This window comes from Pogona vitticeps, chromosome 3, assembly GCF_051106095.1.
Source record: "Pogona vitticeps strain Pit_001003342236 chromosome 3, PviZW2.1, whole genome shotgun sequence".
Classification (NCBI taxonomy): Eukaryota; Metazoa; Chordata; class Lepidosauria; order Squamata; family Agamidae; genus Pogona; species Pogona vitticeps.
Window position 1 is genome coordinate 175174220 of NC_135785.1, and position 21464 is coordinate 175195683.

The 21464-nt window shown below is 39.5% G+C and overlaps 1 protein-coding gene across 1 annotated transcript in view; it reads right to left on the reverse strand.

The window, feature by feature from the left end:
- Positions 1-9602: 9602 nt before the first annotated feature.
- OCA2 (OCA2 melanosomal transmembrane protein) overlaps positions 9603-21464 on the reverse strand; it is a 220359-nt gene continuing 208497 nt past the window's right edge. The window contains exon 25 of the mRNA XM_020796810.3: positions 9603-11061. Within this exon, the coding sequence (XP_020652469.3) occupies positions 10977-11061 (85 nt within the window). The 3' untranslated portion in view covers positions 9603-10976. The remainder of the gene's footprint in view (positions 11062-21464) is intronic.

Consider the following 21464-nt stretch of genomic DNA (forward strand, 5'->3'; position numbering starts at 1 on the left):
GGAAATAACTAGTTGCAAATACTGTAGTTAGGTACAGTTTTCCCTCCCAATAACAAAAGTATAACTACTTAAAGAGGTATAACTTTAGTACTTTCATGGTACCACTGTAACCTTTTAGTGTGTGGCCTCCCTAAACACTTGAGGAATATCATATGGTTAAGTTTTGGGTGTTAATGCTACTCAGTATTGCTGCCTCTTGCTGTTTTGTGGGCTTCGAGAGAAGGATGAGATGATAATAACAATAATCGGAACTGCAGAGCTGAAAGGGACCCTATGGATCATAGCATCGAGCACCTGTCAAGGAGACACAGGGGGGGACCAAACTCCCAACCTCTGGCTCCACAGCCTGAATCCTAAACCACTGATCTGAATGGGCGGAGAGTTTATTTTGTACCATAGGCCCTGAAGATCGAAGCATCCAGGACTTCTTAAAGTAAGGAGGAAAAATAGTACACATGCAGAAACAGATCAATGGGGAAAAATATGTAGATTGCGAGGTTTTAATGGTAGCCCATCATCCTCAGGCCCTGTTCCAAAGTTTCATGGTAGAATTGTTAATGCCAGATAAAAAATTCTTAATGTGAGTTGAGCAGTATGCAAGCAGCTTGTGGGTGGAAAACTCCTCCCCAAGCAGCATCTTGAAGTTTATCTCGGATCTCTTCAAACAAAGACCCACCAAGCAGGAGAGACAGGTTGCTCGTGAAAAAGAGGAAAGTTTTAAAACTATAATATAATGGTAACTGACTTAGTATTAGGAATTAATCAAAGTGCCTTCCCAAGGTCTGGTTCCTGCTGCATGATATTTCAGGCCTTATGTACTCCGTGCAGCTTATCGAAGACACAGAGGAGCTATTTGATCAGTTAGCAGAAATACACACATCTGAGGATACTCACAACTTCCATCTGCTTATTGAGAAGCTGTAATTAACAACCTGTGTCAGCCATCTGCTTGTAGAGACTTGTTAATGTTATAAGAACTGCTTTGCTGGATCAAACTGAAGGGCTGTCTAGGTCTAGCCTGTTTTCCACCCAGATTACTCTAGTAACCGGACAGGTCACAACAATCTTCTCTTATTTTTCCCTATTATCTAATTCAGCGAAGTTGGTAGGTATCACATTTCGTCGTATGCAGCCCAGTCTCCCTCAGTCTGTATCTCCTGTTTGAAAGCCATGTAAATTAGTGACGAATCTCTGCCTGTTCTTTTTAAACATAATGGCTGAAATCCTGTGCAATAACACAAGCAGTGTCTTAGGTTCTGATTCGTGCCTCACCAGTAGATAAAGAGTCCCAGAGGCAGGCAGGCATGCACCAAGCCAGTGCGCCAGCACACACCCCCCAAAAGCCACAGTGGGAATTTATTGGCAAGGAACAGACTGAAACTTATAGAGAGAAATATACCAGAAAAATTGCATATGATGACTTAGAAGGATCCATCTGATTTGTAAGGCAGTCAGTATAATCTCCAATACACGTGGTGGCGCTGCGAGGGACGTGGTGGCGCTGCTAGGGACGTGGCGGCGCTGCGGGCTAAACCGCAGAAGCCTGTGCTGCAGGGTCATAAGATCGAATCCACGCGACGGAGTGAGCTCCCGTTGCCTGTCCCAGCTCCCGCCAACCTAGCGGTTCGAAAGCATGCAAATGCAAGTAAATACTGTAAATGGGGACCACCTCGGTGGGAAGGTAACAGCGTTCCGTGTCTAAGTCGCCCTGGCCATGTGACCATGGAAGATTGTCTTCGGACAAAACGCTGGCTCTATGGCTTGGAAACGGGGATGAGCACCGCCCCCTAGAGTCGAACACGACTGGACAAAAATTGTCAAGGGGAACCTTTACCTTTACCTTTACACTTTCATAGTGAAAGACATAAAGGTTAAAAGTGGGAATCCATTGCACATCCACCAGGCATATTAGCATGTTGTTCCACCATAGCGAGGTTTAACATTAATTAAACAGGTGGTTATTAAACAGCTAAACCTGAGGAATTAAAATGCAGTGTTCCCAGTTGTTGTTGATGATGATTAATGTGTGTGTGTGTGTGTGTGTGTGTGTGTGTGTGTGTGTTTATGGTTGCTTGAAAAATTTCAAGAACAAACTTTGAGCTTATTTCACATGAAAACTTTATTTTCTCTGAGCTTAAGTGAAATGGGATGACAAAACATGGGTTTCAACACTGAGGAATATAGTGAGATAACACAATTTAGCTTAACCATATTTTGAATGAACATCATGCCTGCTTTTAAAAATTATATTCATGTAGCCGCATGAGTTTGAACAGAAAACTTAATTTTCTGGTTGATCTGTTTCTTCTTCCTCATCTCTTGAGACAAAAACAAAAACAAATGTTATTATTGGTATGGTAGTAAGCCAGAAATAAAAAGACACACATTTGTGGATGTGTACCATGTATATTGTTATGAGGCAGTTTCATCTACAGTGACAGTTTTATGAGAGCTTCAAGGGATTTCTGTGGATGGACAACAACTTGCTATGTCTTAAAAATATATTGGTAAAAAAAAGGTATAGTTTATGGGGAGAAAACAGCCCTAACTGATATATTCACTAGCCTCTAGAATTAGTGAAGCTAATATTTATTGGACTATTAAGGTCTCAGACAGGAAGATACATAGCTTCTGATAATATAAAACGAGCAACAGCATGTTTCCACTTTCTCTGTTGATACAAATTCCATACAGAGACCAAGTAATAATAACAACAGTTATTTATTTATTTATATTTATTTTATTTATTTATTAGACTTATATACCGCCCCATAGCGCTACAAGCACTCTCCGGGCGGTTTACAATTTAATTATACATGCTACACATTGCCCCCCCCCCAGCAAGCTGGGTACTCATTTTACCGACCTCGGAAGGATGGAAGGCTGAGTCAACCTTGAGCCGGCTACCTGGGATTTGAACCCCAGGTCGTGAGCACAGTTTTAGCTGCAGTACAGCGTTTTAACCACTGCGCCACGAGGCTACTGTGCCATCAAGTTGATTTTGAGTTAGGGTGACCTTTTCCAAGGTTTTCTAGGCATAAAGTGTGCAGAAGCGGTTTACTGGTGGCTCTGGGACTGTACAGCTTGCCCAAGGCTAAAAGGGCTGGCTTTTCTCCCAGAAGGTACCGTGAGGAATCAAACTCCTAACCCCTGATTCTGCACTGAAATGCTATCTAGTCAGTTACGGAGGCCACATAAAGCAGTTTAAATATGGATTGTATGGCCATTAGCAGTGTATCTCCACTGCACCATTGTATCAGTTTCATACAATTTTAACCATCATAGGTACATCCTACAAATGTGCAGCAGTGTAGTGTATTCTCAGTTAGACAGTAAGGATGGCTTGTCTTCACAGGCGATGATGAGGAACTGTGAAATTATTCTCCTTGCAGAGCATTTTGTTGCACTCTTGACAAGAGAAAGAGAGTGAGTTTTCCCCTACAGAGTAAGAAATGGTAGATGAAATAACACTTGAGACCTAATAATGCATCCTTCACAGAATGATGGTTGCAGCTTTCACGAATGGACTTCTAAGGATGAGAAGACTCAACAAGGTATTTGTGAGCAATGAGCCATTGTTGTGTTTGTGCATGCTTTGCTTTTCCAGTGGAAATGATACTACAGAAACAAAGGAATACCATAGGCCTTTAAAATTCCTCATCATGGGGTTGCATCTACACTGGTTAAACTGGCAAGGATAAAAAATTTAGTGAGTATTCTTTACAATCTAAGAGGGAGGTGCTAGTGTTTTCTAGCAAGTAGCTCTAGTTCCCCCAAACCACAAATCCTATTAGGATGGGCCCATGATTATAAAAGTGGCACAAAACTAATATAACCATGTAGTGCAGATACAGGCCTTCCTCTCAGAATACTTGTTCTGTCACACAGGAGTAGCAACACATTCCACATTAAAAATATGCTGAAGGTTGTATTTTTCAATAGATTATTTTTGTCAGACAGAACAAAGGAATAACTAGTGCTCTTGACTAGTTCAAAAAAGAAACTTGAGCAACAAGATCAAAGCATGAATGATTCCATACTTGAAGGGCTTGACAGGTTGCATTGATACTTAATCATGTACAGCATTAATTACAGGTTGTATTGATGCTTAATCATGAAAAATCATCATTTCAGTAGCTCTGTTATAAATCTCACTGATCTTCATGGGTAACAGAAGGGCCTACTATACAATGGTTTGGATCTATACTTGAAACAAACTCATTGATTTCATGCCTAAGACTCCCTAAGCTCCTTCACTAAGTCTGAATTCAAGCCATAATACAGTAAATTATTTTATTTAATCCGACAACCAAAACACATGTCTCTAACACAGTTGGCTCAATAGATATGCATTTGTCGAAGGACAGGTAAATTGTAATTTTATTCTTGAGGTAGTATCTCACTAACTGAACAATTTATAACCAAAACATGGAAGAATAGTAGAATCCTCCTTATTCCTTGTCTTCAATAAGTAGAAATCTCTTTTCACGGTGTTGTAATATAGAAAATGCTGTATATTTTGGATTTTTCTTGTTATATGAGTATAATGGGCCTCCAGACAGTCTAAAAAAAGACAACATGCTTATTGGACAAAGCCAAACATGCATTCAGTGTACTTTATTGTGCTTTTGCAAAAGAGCTGCACTGCACTGTAAATAAAACACAGGATTAACTCATGGGAAATAGGACATCTGAACCACCAGTTGCTTCCTTGGATTATGACCATATTTTATTTTTATTTATTTATTTGATTTATACCCCACCTATCTGGACCGATGGACCACTCGAGGTGGCGACCATCACATAGGCGACCATCACATATGTGGAACAATATCTTGAACATCTCAAAGCATTTCCCAGATGTATTCATTTTCTCTCTGGTGCAGTGATGCCCAAGCTTGGGTCCCCAGATGTTCTTGTCCTAAAACTTCCAGAGGCCTTCACCACTAGCTATGCTGGCCAGGAGTTTTGGGAGTGGTCCAAGAACATCAGGGGCCCAAGGCTGGGAACCCCTGCTCTAGTGTCAAACACTTTCCCTTCAAATAACAGTTTAAAATGTTGTTGTTGTTGTTTAGTTGTTTAGTCATGTCTGACTCTTTGTGACCCCATGGACCAGAGCACACCAGGCCTTCCTGTCTTCCCTCCCGGAGTTGGGTCAAATTCATGTTGTTGGCTACGATGACATGTATGGTCATCGATGGTTACCGTATCATGACACGATGATATGGTAACCATCTCATCCTCTGTCGTCCCCTTCTCCTCCTGCCTTCACACTTTCCCAACATCAGGGTGTTTTCCAGGGAGTCTTCTCTTCTCATGAGATGGCCAAAGTATTGGAGCCTCAGCTTCAGGATCTGTCCTTTCAGTGAGCACTTGGGGTTGATTTCCTTCCAAATGGATAGGTTTGAGAGGTGGGGCTTTGTTGCGGTGCTGCCAGCAACTCCAGAGAGGAGCTCTCTGGAAAAAGCTGGAACCCTCCGGCCCGGGATCCCCTTTTTGAAATGGGGATCAAAGGAGAGTCTAGAAGAAGTCTCTCTGAAGCAGATGGTGAGCAGCAGAAGGAGAAGAAAGGGAGGCAGACCCGGACTTTCTTCTTCTGAAGAAATCACCGTGCACGGACTGGAGCGGGCGCCATTTTTTGGCACTGAGCCGCGAGGAACCCTTTACCGGGGGAGAGGAGAGCAATCAATATAAACTAATAATATATAACAAGTAAGTAAGCCAAAGCCTCTGATTTATGAAACAGCCTCATTAAGCTGAAATAAGAATGAAAATATTTGGCTGAAAGAATAAATGCAGCGGCGGGTTTATCTTATCAGTCTGACTCAAAAACGAAACTAAGCTTCTCCAAGTGAACTTTTAAACACCAGGCTGATTCTAAAGCCGAGAGTCTGAGATGGAAAAATAAATCTTATGTTTCTGGAGAAGAATCCCAGACAGCAACACCGTCTGACTGGATTTAAGAGACTTCGGTGGATGCAGTGTGGCTGGGATACGTTACTCTTTGCCTTCTCTGGACTTTGTGAACTATAAATAATAGAATCTGGTGGTTTTCGGGAGAAGGAGCTGACGTGGCCGACTGGACTAAGGAGCATTAAGGGGTTAATGAAGATCACAAGACGAGCTCCAAGGACAATCTACTGGTCAGTTTGAGACTCTGTGATTGTTGTTTTGTTTATCGGACTGCAGACCGCGTGTGAGTCTAATAATAGAAGCTTGCTGAACTCAGGAGAAGAAGAAATAACTGCGTCACGGTTCTAATTGATATTGTATTTGCTGGGCTAAAAGTTGATTTTTATACTACAATATTTGGACAAAGATTGGAGGGAGATCTAAGGGGAGGTTTATGATGAGGGGTTTGAATTGTTGATAAAATTGTGGAAACTGTGGAAGGATTTCTAGGGGGTGATTATTGTGGTATTTATACAAACCCCAAAGCCTGAGATGGACCCCAAAAATTCAAAAGAACAAATGGAGACTTGGTCTGTTCAATCCCAAAGTTCTGGAATAGTGGTGCAAGAAATAGAAAAGGAATGGCAGATTAATATACAAAGGCTAATATTATCAGGGTTCCAGCAAGTGAATGCAGGTCTTAGCAAAATAGAAGATTTGATGAAAGGGACGAAAGAGGGGACAGTAGATGCCAAACAAAACTTAAATGAAGTTGTACAGACTTTAGAATCGTCTGTATTAGACATGACACCAGGTAATATGAATGCAGTAGAGAGTTATCCAGTGACCCATGCAGCTTCCAAAATTAAAAAGCATTATGACAAAAATCTTAAGGAGGCAGAGATACTGAAACCAGACAATTTTATGGTGAAAATATGGGAAGTGAAAAAAATGGATATTCTGTCAGATGGGCTGAAAGACTGTTCAATCCAAAAAGAAACTGAACGATGGGATGTATTGTATAAATGGCAGCAGCTACCAGACAATGTTGGAATAACATAGAATAAAATTAAAATTAAATGATAAGATAAAAGCAGGAGGGTAATCAAACTGTGAAAAAGCAAAAAGTTGATATGTATTAGTAATATGAATTGATTGGATGATGTTATACTTTATGCTCTCCTATCCCCCCAAACCATTTTTCCTTTCCTATCCCCTCTTTCTTTTTGTACCCTCTATCCCTGTTCCAAAAAAAAAAAAAATGGATAGGTTTGTTCTCTTTGCAGTCCAGGGAACTCTCAAGAGTCTTCTCCAGTACCACAATTCAAAAGCATCAATTCTTCGGCGGTCAGCTTTCTTTTGCTTTACTTAATCTTTTGTTTCATTTTCTCCATCTTGATTAATGTTAATATTGTCAATGCAAATCATTATTTTAATTGTTTTTATGAATAATTTATTGTGAGCCACCCTGAGTAGACATGTGTCTAGAAGGGCGGGATAAAAATCTAATAAGTATGTAAATAAATAAATTTGTGGTCCAGCCCTCACTTCCATATATCCCTACTGGAAAAACCATAGACTATGCAGACTTTGTTGGCAAGGTGATGTCTCTGCTTTTAAAGATGCTGTCGAGGTTTGTCATCACTTTCCTCCCAAGAAGCAGGCGTCTTTTAATTTCGTAACTGCTGTCATCATCTGCAGTGATCATGGAGCCCAAGAAAGTAAAATCTGTCACTACCTCCATATCTGCCCCTTCTATTTGCCAGGAGGTGATGGGACCAGTGGCCATGATCTTAGGATTTTTTTTTATGTTGAGCTTCAGACCATTTTTTGAACTCTCCTCTTTCACCCTCATTACAAGGTTATTTAATTCCTCCTCAATTTCTGCCATCAGAGTCGTATCATCCTCATATTGGAGGTTGATATTTCTTCCGACAATTTTAATTCTGGTTTGGGATTCCTCCAGTCCTGCCTTTCGCATGATGTATTCTGCATATAAGTTAAATAAGCTGGGGGACAATATACATCCTTGTCGTACTCCTTTCCCAATTTTGAACCAATCAGTGTTTCCATATCCAGTTCTAACTGTTGCTTCCTGTGCCACATATAGGTTTCTCAGGAGATAGATAAGGTAGTCAGGCACTCCCATTTCTTTAAGGTTGTAGTTTGTTGTAGTCCATACAGTCAAAGGCCTTTGCATAGTCAATGAAGCAGAAGTAGAGGCTTTTCTGGAACTCTCTGGCTTTCTCCACAATCCAGCACAAGTTAGCAATTTGGTCTCTAGTTCCTCTGTCCCTTCGGAATCCAGCTTGTACTTCTGGGAGTTCTCGGTCCACATACTGCTGAAGCCTACCTTGAAAGATTTTGAGCATAACCTTGCTAGCATGTGAAATGAGTGCAATTGTACGGTAGTTGGAGGATTCTTTGGCACTACCCTTCTTTGGGATTGAGATGTAGAATGATCTTTTCCAGTCCTCTGGCCACTGTTGAGTTTTCCAAACTTGCTGACATATTAAATGTAGCACTGTAACCGTGTCATCTTTTAAATAGTATTTTTCTTTGCAGCATCGGACTTTCCTTTAAAATAGTGAAAAACAAACTTACACTTCATTTGTCTTAAGCAACAATAGCGGAGGCAAGTTTGTATGTATGAGGGATGTGCACTGTTTATTTCTAACTGAATAAGGATGCACAGATTGGTGCCTGCCCTACTCTGTGATACCTTACCCCAATTCCTTACAGAATTTGCACACTTCAGTGTGTGTGTGTGTGTCAATGGATGAGGAGTGCAAATTTGGGGTTGGACTGGTATTACATAGCACCATCAATTTTAGGAACCTGGTAGACCTTAAACATATATATGAGAGAGAGAGAGAGAGAGAGAGAGAGGAAAAGAATTCTATTTCTCCCCACAGACAAACCTCTGGTAATGGCACAAAGACCACCAGGCAGCAGGACTTGTACAAACACACCAATGAATAAGGGGAGGGGGAGGTAAAGCAGAGAAAAACACATGCTCTACCATGCTAATTCTGACCTAGCCACTTGAAACCCATACAAGAAGAATATGGGCAGGCATCCACAGTCACACATACACACTAGTAGTACACATTTTAGTAAATTAAGTTGGATAAGAATGAAAAAAGAAAAAAACCTATAGCATTAGCAAGAATAATGCAATTTTTTTAAAATTTGCACTACAGCTATGTGAAATAGCTGCCCAAGCTGTTAATAAGCAGATATATAGTGAGTGCCATGTGGCCTTAGTCCGAGCCCTCAGGTGAACTTGGATTTTATGTGGTGGGCTGGGGGTGTTCCAGCTATCACTCCTCTTCTCTTTTGGCACCAGCTGAGTCTTTCTGGAGCTAATGTATTACGTCTGACTTCCTCCTGGAACTGTGCTGCATTTTAAAAAAAAATATTTACCCCCCACAAATGCTGTATTTAACATGGAGGATGGGAGGCACTGAATCCTGTCAGCAATCATTTGCCTCCAAATTGCACAAATACCCTGGTTTTCATACATTTATCTAAAGCCAGTGCACATTCCTATTAAGTATCTATCCTTGGCTGACAGAAATATGAAAGCCACTGTATTCCCTATGTAGTCATAAGTAAACAGCCCTGATATTTAGTTGAGAGGCTAATTATCCAAGACAACCCCCATTTTATTTATCTAGACCAACCTAAGTGCAGAATAATCATCCATATTTCCCATGAAAATATTTGTTTATTGAAACCTATAAGCCAAATTAAAAGGGATAATTGTTTCTATTTCAAATCCTCCTTTGAATGGATTTATTTCCAAAACAGACAATGATGTACCTTTCATTATGCATAGCTTGACTATTTACTTATCTACTACAGCGAGCACAGGCTGAATATCTGATGCTTTTGTACAAACAGTTAAATATATTGACAAAGGAAGCCCAGTGAGAAATTACTGAATATCTGAAATAGCAAGTAGAGAATTTTATCTGTGGCTTCGTCCAATATGGTAATACATGATTTCAGGAGAAATATATAACCCTTTGTCATATTAATGTCTCACCAATTCTTTTAATATTAATTACAATTGAGCCAAACATGGGCACCTTTTTCATAAAATGTCCTTTTTCACCATTGAAATAAACTTATCTTTTCTGGCTGATTGGGGGCATTCAATTCAAAAGCAACTTTTTTTGAAGTGATATGTGATGTAGGGCTTCTGAAAGAAGCTGGACCCCATCCTAGTTGTTGTCAATGTCAGCAAAAAACCAAATCTGACAAACTTCTCAGTAATGCTGTTTCATTGTGTGCACAATGCCTGGTGGGCTACAATCTTGAGGATGTATGAAGCCATTTAAAAGTGGCCAGTGGAAACACAGGGAAAGGAGGGGCAAGGAAGGTTGTGGGGGTGAACCCGGAAATCATTTGGCTCAGTCATAACAATTTTCAATTCTATTTGGAAATCTTCAGTAACAATAAAAAGCTCTTTAAGGTGGTCAAGGAGCACACTGGACATTGGCTGAGATCTCAAACACATTACCTATGCCATCAGAGGATGCAGCTTTTGTTCAGCTATACGATTTTATACTGCACATCAATTGACATCTCAAAGGAGAGCATTCTAACAGAGTTTTTGTTTTGAAGTTGGTCTGTATATTTTATTGTGTCCAAAACCCAGTTCATCTACTTGTGTCTGAGATAGTACAACCTATCAAATGCTGCACAGAAATCTTTGAATCACATATCCCAACAATTTAGCTCTTTTTCATCATCATATATATAGCTGCCAGACATTAAAAAGTAGCGATCATTTGACTTGACCATGGACCTTGTTTATTACAGTAGAGACAGACACGTGATGTAATGTGCAAAAAAATGACTTTCTCCACAGAACTGAACGGGAGAACATACAAGGAGGAATTCCCATGTTCATAAACAAAGCATTGTCTCAACTGGCAGTGTAAAAGACTTTGTGTGTTTGTTTCCAAATTGTTTTTCTTCCTCCCTTCCTTTTTTATACAGTCTTTTAAAGATGTTTTGAATGTGTCTTTTGGTCTTTAGTATGGAGATGGATATTAAATTAATAAAACACAGTCTTAGGTCCAACCCAATATAACGTGAGCAACAAGGAGATAGCACATTCCAGTGATACAGGTCATGATCATCATAGGGAAACCCAACCTGAAACAATAAAAAGAAGACACAAGTAAGTACACATAATTTTCTGTCTGGAATTCCAATGTAATAAATTTATCAGTCATAAATAGTGATTGTGAGATCCAAGATATAGTTACATTCATAGCTTTTTTTTAATTGCTGAATTAGATGGCAATGTAAACATTGCAATATAGCTAAGCAACTAATGAATATATAATCCTTCCACAGAGCTTTGCAGATGCAAGAGACATGTGTGCATGACTATTCCATCGACATACTCTTTAAAAAGGAAAATTAGCAAAATTCAGTAAACATTCATCATAATTAACTCCCTCGATTCAGAGCTAGTGTTCTTCCCTGGGAAATGTGAGCCTACCTACTGTGGTGAATCTAGAAGAAATCTGTAAATTAGTGCTGTCCAAATTATTAGCAAACCCAACAAAATTTACTCCCAGTTAAGACCCCTTGGCTTTTGGCCCAAGTCATTTTCTACCCTTCCGCCTGTTAATAAAGCTTCTTCTTCTGCAAAGACTCGCCCTCTCATCATGGAGAGGGTAGCAGGAGTGGCTCACGTTGGGGCTTTGCAACAATCATCCATACAACAAATTATTTTCAAAAAGAAACTTTCCAAGCTTTGATTAGAATGAGGACAAGCTAGAACCTGGACTATGCTATAGTTTCTAGAATCCTCCAGTTAGACTCTAGGCGTGTCTAGATAAGCAAGTACTGTATAGTGAAGAAGGGGAAGAGGGAGGGGAAGGAAAGGGGGAAAAATATGAAATGGCAACTACAGCTGGTGAGTCCAGTGACCATGTTGTGAAATGAAAATCTGCAATCCCTACACAAAATGAATGAATCAACTGATATCTATGAACTTTTTAAAAAAGCATAGACAACTATGCTTCAGATACACATTCACAGAACCAAAAAAAATGGTTGCAGAGCATAGAATGTAATTGCATGACATTTTGGTCTTCTAAATTCAAGACTGGTAAGTCACTGGGAAAAAGTTTATCATTAAAAATATTGGGAAGAGTAGCCTAATTCAGAATGGAGTTGATGGGGCTTGAGAAACTAAACATAAATAAAATTTTAAAATGTATTATTGAGAAATATACACAACTCAATCCCCAAAACGTCTCTACCTGCAGATGAAACATCATCATAATGGAATGTTCATGGGGTGTTGTATAGTGTAAACTAGACATATAGGGCTATTGATGCTAAATGGTTCACATTCTCATAAGTATAAATAGTGGTGCAATCTACTCAGAACAAAAGCGGACAGAAGAAGTATATTCAAGAAACACGGAGTTAGCATGAAGTATAGACACAAACACAGAGAGCAGTTCAGCTGTCAAATCTATTCTCCATCTTTAAACACAGAAGCTGGACTGGTTACCTGGTAGGGACAATGTATTAGCAAGCCTCTTGCATCATTAAGCGATCAGACTAGATGACCTTTGAGGTCATTTCCAGCTCTGAGGTTCTGTCATTTTCTAGCTTAGTTCTTAGGAAACAGAGAGGTGTGGAATGGAAGATCAAGTAGATTATGCCAGCAGCAACAGAATCTTAAAAATAAGCTTAATGCTAAAGAAGAAATTTATCACTCCTCAACAAAGCTGCAGGCAGTTATACATTAGTCATAGTTCTGATTTTTGGGGTAGATTTGTGAAATCTGCTTATTTCACAAAGCTGGGAAAGTATCATAGGGCACAAGGCTAGAACTGTGTCAGGAGTTTAAGCAATGGGTTAATTTTATATGGTGGTATCCTCTAAGGGCTAGTTCCACATCATACATTTAACACACATTCTATACATACAATGCCTGCAACCCAAACAGGGAGTGTACATAATGGGAAGATGTGGGGAAGAATCATACATACAAGCCTTAATCTGAGATTTCCCCACAGCAGCTCCTCCTGGCTTTGAAAGAGGAAAATTGTCATCAAACTCTGATTTGCTAAAAATGTTGGCCTTAAATTTGGAGTTTATTTATTATTGGGCAGAAGAAATGCTAGTATCAATACTTTAAAAAAAAACATTTTTCTCCAAAGGAAAGAAATGAGATTAATAGAACATAGTAGCAAGTATGCTATTTCCTGGATTGCTCCCCATCTCTTTCCCTCTCCTATTCCATTTTAAATGAAGCAGATGGTGTAATTTGGTTGGCCTGACCATTATAGATCAGAGCCTTGATGAAAAATAATCATTTTTCTTAATTACTGTAGATAGTTTCCTGACTGGTCAGTTTACCAGCAATGTATGTAGATGGGGTGCCAGATCTTCAAATGTTCAGAAGACATGTTGTTGTGGCCTGCTACCAATTACGAATACCTGAGACTGAACACCACACTTAGCATGCTTAGTAATTTTTAGAAGATGTGCTCTCTCATATGAAAAAGCACGTTTGTCACAGCATATGAATTTTCTTCCTCATTTGCTTATGTTGCATTCAGGGTGTTTTGTTTCGTGGCTAGTCCCAGCAAGTAAACACATGTTTAATTTGTAACTCTGATTATTGAGGCATGCTCCTTTGAGGAAACTGGGAGGAAAAAAAGGTTAATTGCAGGAACACACATTCCACTAATTGATTAGTCAGACCACCAACTGGCAATCCAATAGCAAACCATTCCCTGCCACCATCATGCAGTATATCTACATCCCCTAATACTGCTACCATATTTGGGAGATGGTACTTCAAAGTTCAACCCATCTCCCAGAAACAGTCCCAAAAAGTACAGAATTCTACAGATTAATCCATGTCATAACTCACCTAAAACCGCTTTATGGACAGGGAAAGGGAAAAAGAACAGACCCATACACTGTATTATCACGAGGGGATTCATCATTTATATTTCCATCACATATATATCGTCCTCTTCTTTGGCTTTGTGGATTTTTCAGACAATTTTACTACACAACTAGCTGCTATGAGCGGCTCTTTCTGAGTTTCAAAATTGCTATAAATCTACAGAGTCATCTAAAACTTAAACTGTTCTCTATCTACTTTTCTGTAGCACATCATTCAGCTGAGTATACTTAAGAGACTACATTTCCCCTCTTCTGCGAATGAGAAAACAAGAACAAAAGAAGAGGGTAATACTTCCAAGATATGTTATGGCTCAAATATATAAGCCTACACATTTATGGTCACTGACAGATATTCAGTATTTTGGTAGTCATTCATGCATGCTTCTCCAGGCTTCCTGATGCCCAGTGGTAGCTTTATAAGCCAGAGGCTGAAATATCAGAACAAGTAAAATGCTATTTTAGTTCGGTCTGGATTTACTATCTGTCATACATTTGACACCATACATTTTTCAAGAAGTTTACAACACTCCTCCTCACCCCACATCAAAGGTTTGTACACTAATGGAACTGTCCAATCAAAGTAATATAGTATAAGAGCTCTAGCCATATTGAAATATCTCTCTGTACATGAAGTCCTGTATGCACTGCAATTCTGCATGTGTGGCCGGGGGGGGGGGGGAGAGTATGGCTTGTGGTTTTGGACGAAGACTTGCTTTGCTGTTGTTGGGGAGAAGGACCAGAGCAGTGTCGCATTAGTTTTGGACAGAAAAAATAACGCAAATTTGAAATGTGAAATAAGAACACTTAGGAAGATGTCAGCCACAGAGACTGGTGAAATGTTAGGAAGAAAAACCTTTGGAACACGGCCAAACAGCCTGAAATACCTACAACAACCATTGGATCCCGGCTGTGAAAGCCTTCGAGAATACTTAGGAATCACTAAGGGAGCATTTAACCCTCCCAGGACATTCCAGTACTGACTCAAAAGTAATTAGCTTGAAACAGGATCATTTCTAAGGGAGACTACGGCATGCAGCTGCAGAATTAGAACTCATCAAGAGAGTTTCCCTTTAAATCTCCTTTGCTGCTTAGCTTGGGAGGGGATGGAAGGGGAAGTTTTACACTTCTTTCCAATTGTTGCAGTCCAACAATAGGGCATCAGTGATGCTTTGAGAGGGCTTAAAAAAACCTTTCAAAGCATTGCTGATGGGTTAATAAAAAAAGAAATACAAAACATCCTAACCCTTACCCTCCCTTAGTGTTAACTAGCTTCATCGAAGGGATAACCATCCATTCACTTCTGCAACTGAAGAAAAATGAAGTGACCCCACCCACGCTGAATAAAGAGTTGGCCCCGACGGGAAGATGTGGGTAGGAATGCTCTAGCTGGCTGATTACCACAGTGAGTTACATATTTGGCTCTGGAACTGGAAGCTTGGAGTTCAAATTCCCACTGTGCATCCCAGAAGAGCTAGCCTTTGTGGACTTGGGCAAGCTGCACAGTTCCAGGGCACCCCAAAGAAGGGAATGATGAACCACTTCTCAGTACTCTCTACCTAGGAAACCCTGAAAGGGGTCCCCAGAAGCCAGGGTTGACTTGACAGAACACGAATATTATATTATTAGAGATCCTCTGAGGACAGATTGGCACTTACATCATGTGGCCACCAGGAAAACAAGTGAAACAGGCTGTCCTCAGAGAAGACTAAACTAGAACAAATCTCCATGTAGAATCACCCTTAGTGTTCGTAAGGCTGAACATAATTCATAGCTGAAAACATAAAGCCTACTGTTTAATAAAACAAGAGACCACCTATTTTTTACACCCCAAAGTTATGTCCATATGCCAGGGTGGGCAAAGTCTAACTGGTGGGCAACATGCTCTCTCCAGAAGCATTTTTACTGCCCCCTCATTGGGCCAACCTGGATCCCTCAAGTATAAAACACATCCCATTTGGGCCAAAAAAAGAGACTGTTCTAGACAAAGAAGATGGCTCGAAGCAAAGGTTTCCTAGTGGTAGTGTTCCCGAAACCACAAAATACAATTTTTAAAAAATCTGAGTGTTCTTGGATGGGAACTTTCTATGTACTTGTTTTTAACAGTGATTTTCATCCATTTCTGGGTCCGGTACGATCCATGGTTGTGAGTGGGAGAGGCTTAAATTTGGTCAACAAACCGGCAAACATATTCTCGAAGGCTTTCATGGCCGGGATCCGATGGTTGTTGTGAGTTTTCCGGGCTGTTAGGTCATGTTCTGAAGGTTTTTCTTCTTAACGTTTTGCCAGTCTCTGTGGTCAGCATCTTCAGAGGACAGGAGTCAGCACAGACAGAGTTCTGACTCCAGTCCTCTGAAGATGCCGGCCACAGAGACTGGCGAAACGTTAGGAAGAACAACCTTCAGAACACGGCCCAACAGCCCGGAAAACCCACAACAACCAAACCCTCAAACCTTGCCCACCCCTTCCTTTTACCTTCAGTTAAATGCCACATGGAGTTTCTTACCCAGACATTTATCCCAGGACGAACCTGAAGCTGCCTTTACGATTCTAATCAGTTTAATTCTTGATTTTGTCTTATTCAGCTGAGGACAATGGTCTTTTGAATATTTCTGCCATTCAGACAGATGGTGTAATTGCTTATTTTAAAAGTCTGATTAATCGTCACGCTGCAAATTATATTAAATGATTGAACTGTGGAGCTTTACAGCAGCATTTACTTCCTGCAAATTTAAAATGTGGATTTTGGTTGATTAGCTGAAATAATCTCATTTTGTAATGGAAATATTATCAGAAAGGATTTTAATTTATTTACATGCTGCTAAATGTTCGGGCCAAACTTGTCCTGGAGCCTTTTCATCATTTTCAAGTATGTATCAAGGACAAATATCATGAACAGTATTTCTTTAAGATACATATCAGAAAGGAAAACATTTTAACCAGTACAAGTCATGAAAATTATATGCCTTACTTTCTAAAAGCAATTTCAGTATTATGTTTTATAAGCTAAGTTATAAGTTATAATATCATCTACAAGATTTCCACAAGCCATTTCTCCTTTTACCCTTTCCAATGAATTTTCCCCATAGGAAATAAAGGTCCATCTCTTGTCCTCTTGGAGATGTAGAATGACAGCACTTCCTTTGCTCATTAGACACATATGCACATTTCAGTGCTTTCCTAATGACTATTTCTTGGAAACATTCTTTCTAAGAGTGGTGCAGTTATGTAATTATAATTCTGACACATAGCCACTATTATCTGTATGAAAGCAACTGTGGATGGAGCTTCTAAATTTGAAAATAAAGAGAATAATTGAGCAGTGCATTATGCAAGTACTCTCTCTGTATGACTCTAATACTAAACAGGTTAGGAAAACAGAATATATGGGTGAATATAGCCCCACCCCAAAGTAAAATATAACATTTCTTATGAATAAAAAATATTCTTTAGCACCACTAAATGGTGAAGCTACCACATGATTTTGAAAAGACAGAATTTCAGGATGAATCTGTTCACTTGGAGAGCGTGGAGAATACTCCACAATTCCATCTTTGTCTTACTTCCATTTTGTAACACTTTCATGAGGAAGTTAGAAGAGTAGAAAGAAGTACAGGCAAAGAAATCCAAGGCAAAATAGTTATCCTAGCCACCTTGCAAACACAGCTGTGTAGCATCTAAAATCATTTTCCACCACGTTAAATCTTGCATCTATTTACTGAAGCTCAAGTCTCCTAGAAATAAAATGGACTACCTCAAACACAGCTGGTGATAACACAGCATCTAGAATTAATTAAGTCTGCTACAAACGGGAATGTGTTTTCTAAGTGATTCTGGGACAAAAATAGCTACTTAAATCCAAATGCTAGTCCAATATAAAGTAGATCCACTGAATCAACTGATGAATGCTTATGTCAGTGCTTTATAGATCCTATTGATTCAATGAGTCTACTCTAGGTGGGATCAGCAATTCGAATTACACCAACCTGAACAGTTGCTCAAGATTATCCTGGGAAAGCGAAAAGCTTCCCTCCCCCCGCCCACACACATACTTTAATCTACCCTGTTTCCCTGAAAATAAGACCTAACCTGAAAATAAGCCCTAGCATGATTTTTCAGGATGCTCGTAATATAAGCCCTACCCCAAAAATAAGCCCCACTTAAGCGAAACCCCGCCCTCCACCATTGTGCAGCAACCAGAAGATGACACGACTGTATTTGAATAAATGTAGATTGATGTACATGAAAAAAAAAATAAAACATTCCCTGAAAGTAAGCCCTAATGCGTTTTTTCAAGCAAAAATTATTTTTGAGGAAACACGGTAGAAACAAATATTTGCCAGTTAAATGAAGAGTCTTCGGAAATTGCATGAGAGCCATGGCAAACTAAAAGCTCTTCTGCTTTTTCTTTCCAAGGAATGAGCCTCATTTTTGAGATTTAATAAAAAGAGTATTGCCTGAAGTATACTCCTGGTCATGATGCAAACCCCAAAATACTATATGCTAGTATATGGCCAACCTAAATTGTTCCAGCAACTCTGAAGCCAAAGAGAAAGAACCAGCAGAACTGACTGTGTAACATTTCAGTACAGTATTTCTAATGAATTGGGAGTGCTGTTTCAGATAGCATTTTAGACATTGCCTATCTGCCGAGTTCCTGTCTTCTCAGCCCACCAGTCAAGCACATATCAAACCCTGATATAGTGCGCTCCCTTGGTCTTAACAAAATCTAAAACTTCGGGAACATAAGGGTTGAGGGGCAGAAGTTGAATTTAACATCAAACAGCCAGCACAGAAGCAACTGTACTGAGATATTGATTTTATATTTAATTTATTTAAAACATCTCTGTTTTATGTCTAAACTGAATTCCATCTCCAGAAGGGAGCACTTACACAGTCAGGGTGTAGCCTGCTAGATCAAAGCTTCAGGTGAGAATAATGTGGAGAGAACACACAGTGAAGTGATTCTTTTTCTTCTACCAAGATATGTATATCTTGATGTTCTGAAATGATACAGCATGCACAGTCTCTAAAGCAGTGCTTTGTGGAATGAGGAAAAGGTCTTTGGACTTTATAGGACAGCCCGTTAGATAAAGCAATAGGCTAAGTTTCAACACACACCTTGGAAAAGTTAGTTTGAGGAATGACTAATTCTAGAATTCCCAGACATCATGGCCACTGTTACTTGTTTCGTACATGGTGAGAGAGCAATGCTACAACATAATATACAACCCAAAGTAAACAAAGAAAATAGTATTTTAATAGCCATTCATCAGCTGCAAGGGGTGACATTGTTCAGAGTAATCTGCTTGGTCCAAAGGATATTATTTGTAAGGCCAAATGCTCAGTACATACTGCAAGACAGATTTAGTCTCCCAACAACCCTAGGAGGCACAAGAGATTAAGAAATGATGGATTGCCAAGAGGAACTAGTAAAATATGTGGCTCTGTATGGAACAGAAAATGTTCCCATGTGATCAGCACAAATATATTGCACGACTGGGCTTTTTTTTCATACAGATGGCAGCCTCAGCTGATTCTCACACTGTTATTTCCTTCCAGGTCACATGAGTAGATAAATGTGTGAAGAGTCTCCTGAGAACAGAGGTAAACATACATCTACCTGGAGCTGTAGCGAATCTCATGATCTCAAGGCAGATATGCCCATCTTTACATGATCAAAAAACAGAAAAACCTGTGGGGAAATTGTCCCGTCTCTCCCAGTGCCTTATCACATTCCATCCACACCAGCCTTGTCTAATAATAATACAATAATTGTATACCATCAAGTCAATTTTAATTTTTGGTGGCCCTTTTCAGGGTTTTCTAGGTAGAGAGTAGTCGGAAGCAGTTTGCCATTCCTTTCTTCTTGGCTCATTCTGAAACTTTGCAACTTGCCCAAGGCTACACAGGTTGCCTCAGACTTCTCAGAAAAAGCAAGTAGTCACTTCAGAAGCTTTTGTCTAGTTTTCAGTTAGGCCTCCATGCACACAGTTACAGCTTGGAAGCTCCCCCTTTCTCTTCCAGTCAGGGTTTCCCTTACTATTAGAAAAAATTTGGTAGCCTCAAGTTAAATTTCTGTTCTTCAAATTCATTTCAGATGCTTTGTGTCTATTCTGTGATTCTGGGCTGTCTTAACTTCCTGAGTCTGCCCCATGCTATTCATATGGAATTTGCTATTTAGGCTAGAGGTTCCTTATGTTGATTCCCACTCACAAACACACCTTCTGAATCTTAACAGACTTTATGGACTAACTACTGAACAATAATATATTGCATAACAATAAGTTATGTGACATCACCCTTGAGCAACATCCCTTGTGATGACAAAAAATGTAAACCAACTACATTTTGGAAGAAAAGAAAAGCTAAGCTGGTTATGGTTTTCTGCATAGTTTCAATAAAAATAAAGTGGCTAAGATCATTCTCCTATATTTTGGCACAAATGCTCTACAGAAACAGAATCTGTTTTTAGCCTGAGCACTGTCAGTGGCAAAAATTGTGCACCCAATATTGTATGCAAAAACTGAGAGAACACCTCAAGTTTAGAATTTACCTTCAGGACTTACATGTACACCACCCACCAAAATGTTGGATTCAACATGGAAGGTTTGAAAATATAGGGAAAAACTGGCAGTTCTTGGATACAACAAAGTATATATGGCAATCCTCACACATGTGACATTAAAATTCTTGTTTATTAGAATGGCATGCAAGAGATTTGAACAAATCCTATCAAAATTCACTTTCTGGAAAAGTAAGTAGAAAATCAAATACAAAGACCTTCAGATAAATACATTATAAATTTGAATTGTACTGTGCTGAAGTGTAAACCATCACAACATACCATGTACAAATATCCTCCTACAGAAAAGGTTTGACAGAAGCTGTCAACAAACAAAGGCATGTTAATGCTAACATTTCAACTTTGCTGAGCTAGACAACAATTTCTGGACAGCAGCCCAGGAGAACTGCATGTTGAATTATGAGCAGGCCAGCCAATTGCTATGAACCAATGCTCTGTTCCTTGAGGCAGGAAAGAATTTCTGTTCTTACAGTTGCCATGTCACCTTCTAGGTTTCATCATTCCATTAAATCCATTTGTTGTTTGTTGTTTAGTTGTTGTGTCCGACTCTTCATGACCTCATGGACCAGAGCATGCCAGAAACACAATTCACTAATTGCTAGCTGATAAAGAGAAAGAACCGAAAGTGTCAACAATAAAAGGAAACAAAAAAAATTAAGCACTGAAGTTTATGTCATTATTTCTGTTGAGGTTCTGATTGCTTCAGTTTTCTCATGTGAATTTTATCTGGATGAGTTTTGCTTGCTTGCTTGCCTCCTTGCTTGCTTATTTTCCCATGAGAAATCTCCTAGAAAATAGAATTTTTCAGAGGTTTCCTGGCTGAGATTTCATTTTGTTCTGTTTGGAAGAAATGTCAACCTGTGTGGGAGTATTACCATTCCTGCACAGAACTGCATCTTTCCTGCAGAGGAATTATGAAGCTGTGCAGGAGTTTTAGAATTCATGGGCAAAATTGTGTATTTTCTGTGCAGAATTCATTGCGAAGGGAACTGAACTACACATGGGGGGAGGGGAAGCTAGGGGAATCTCA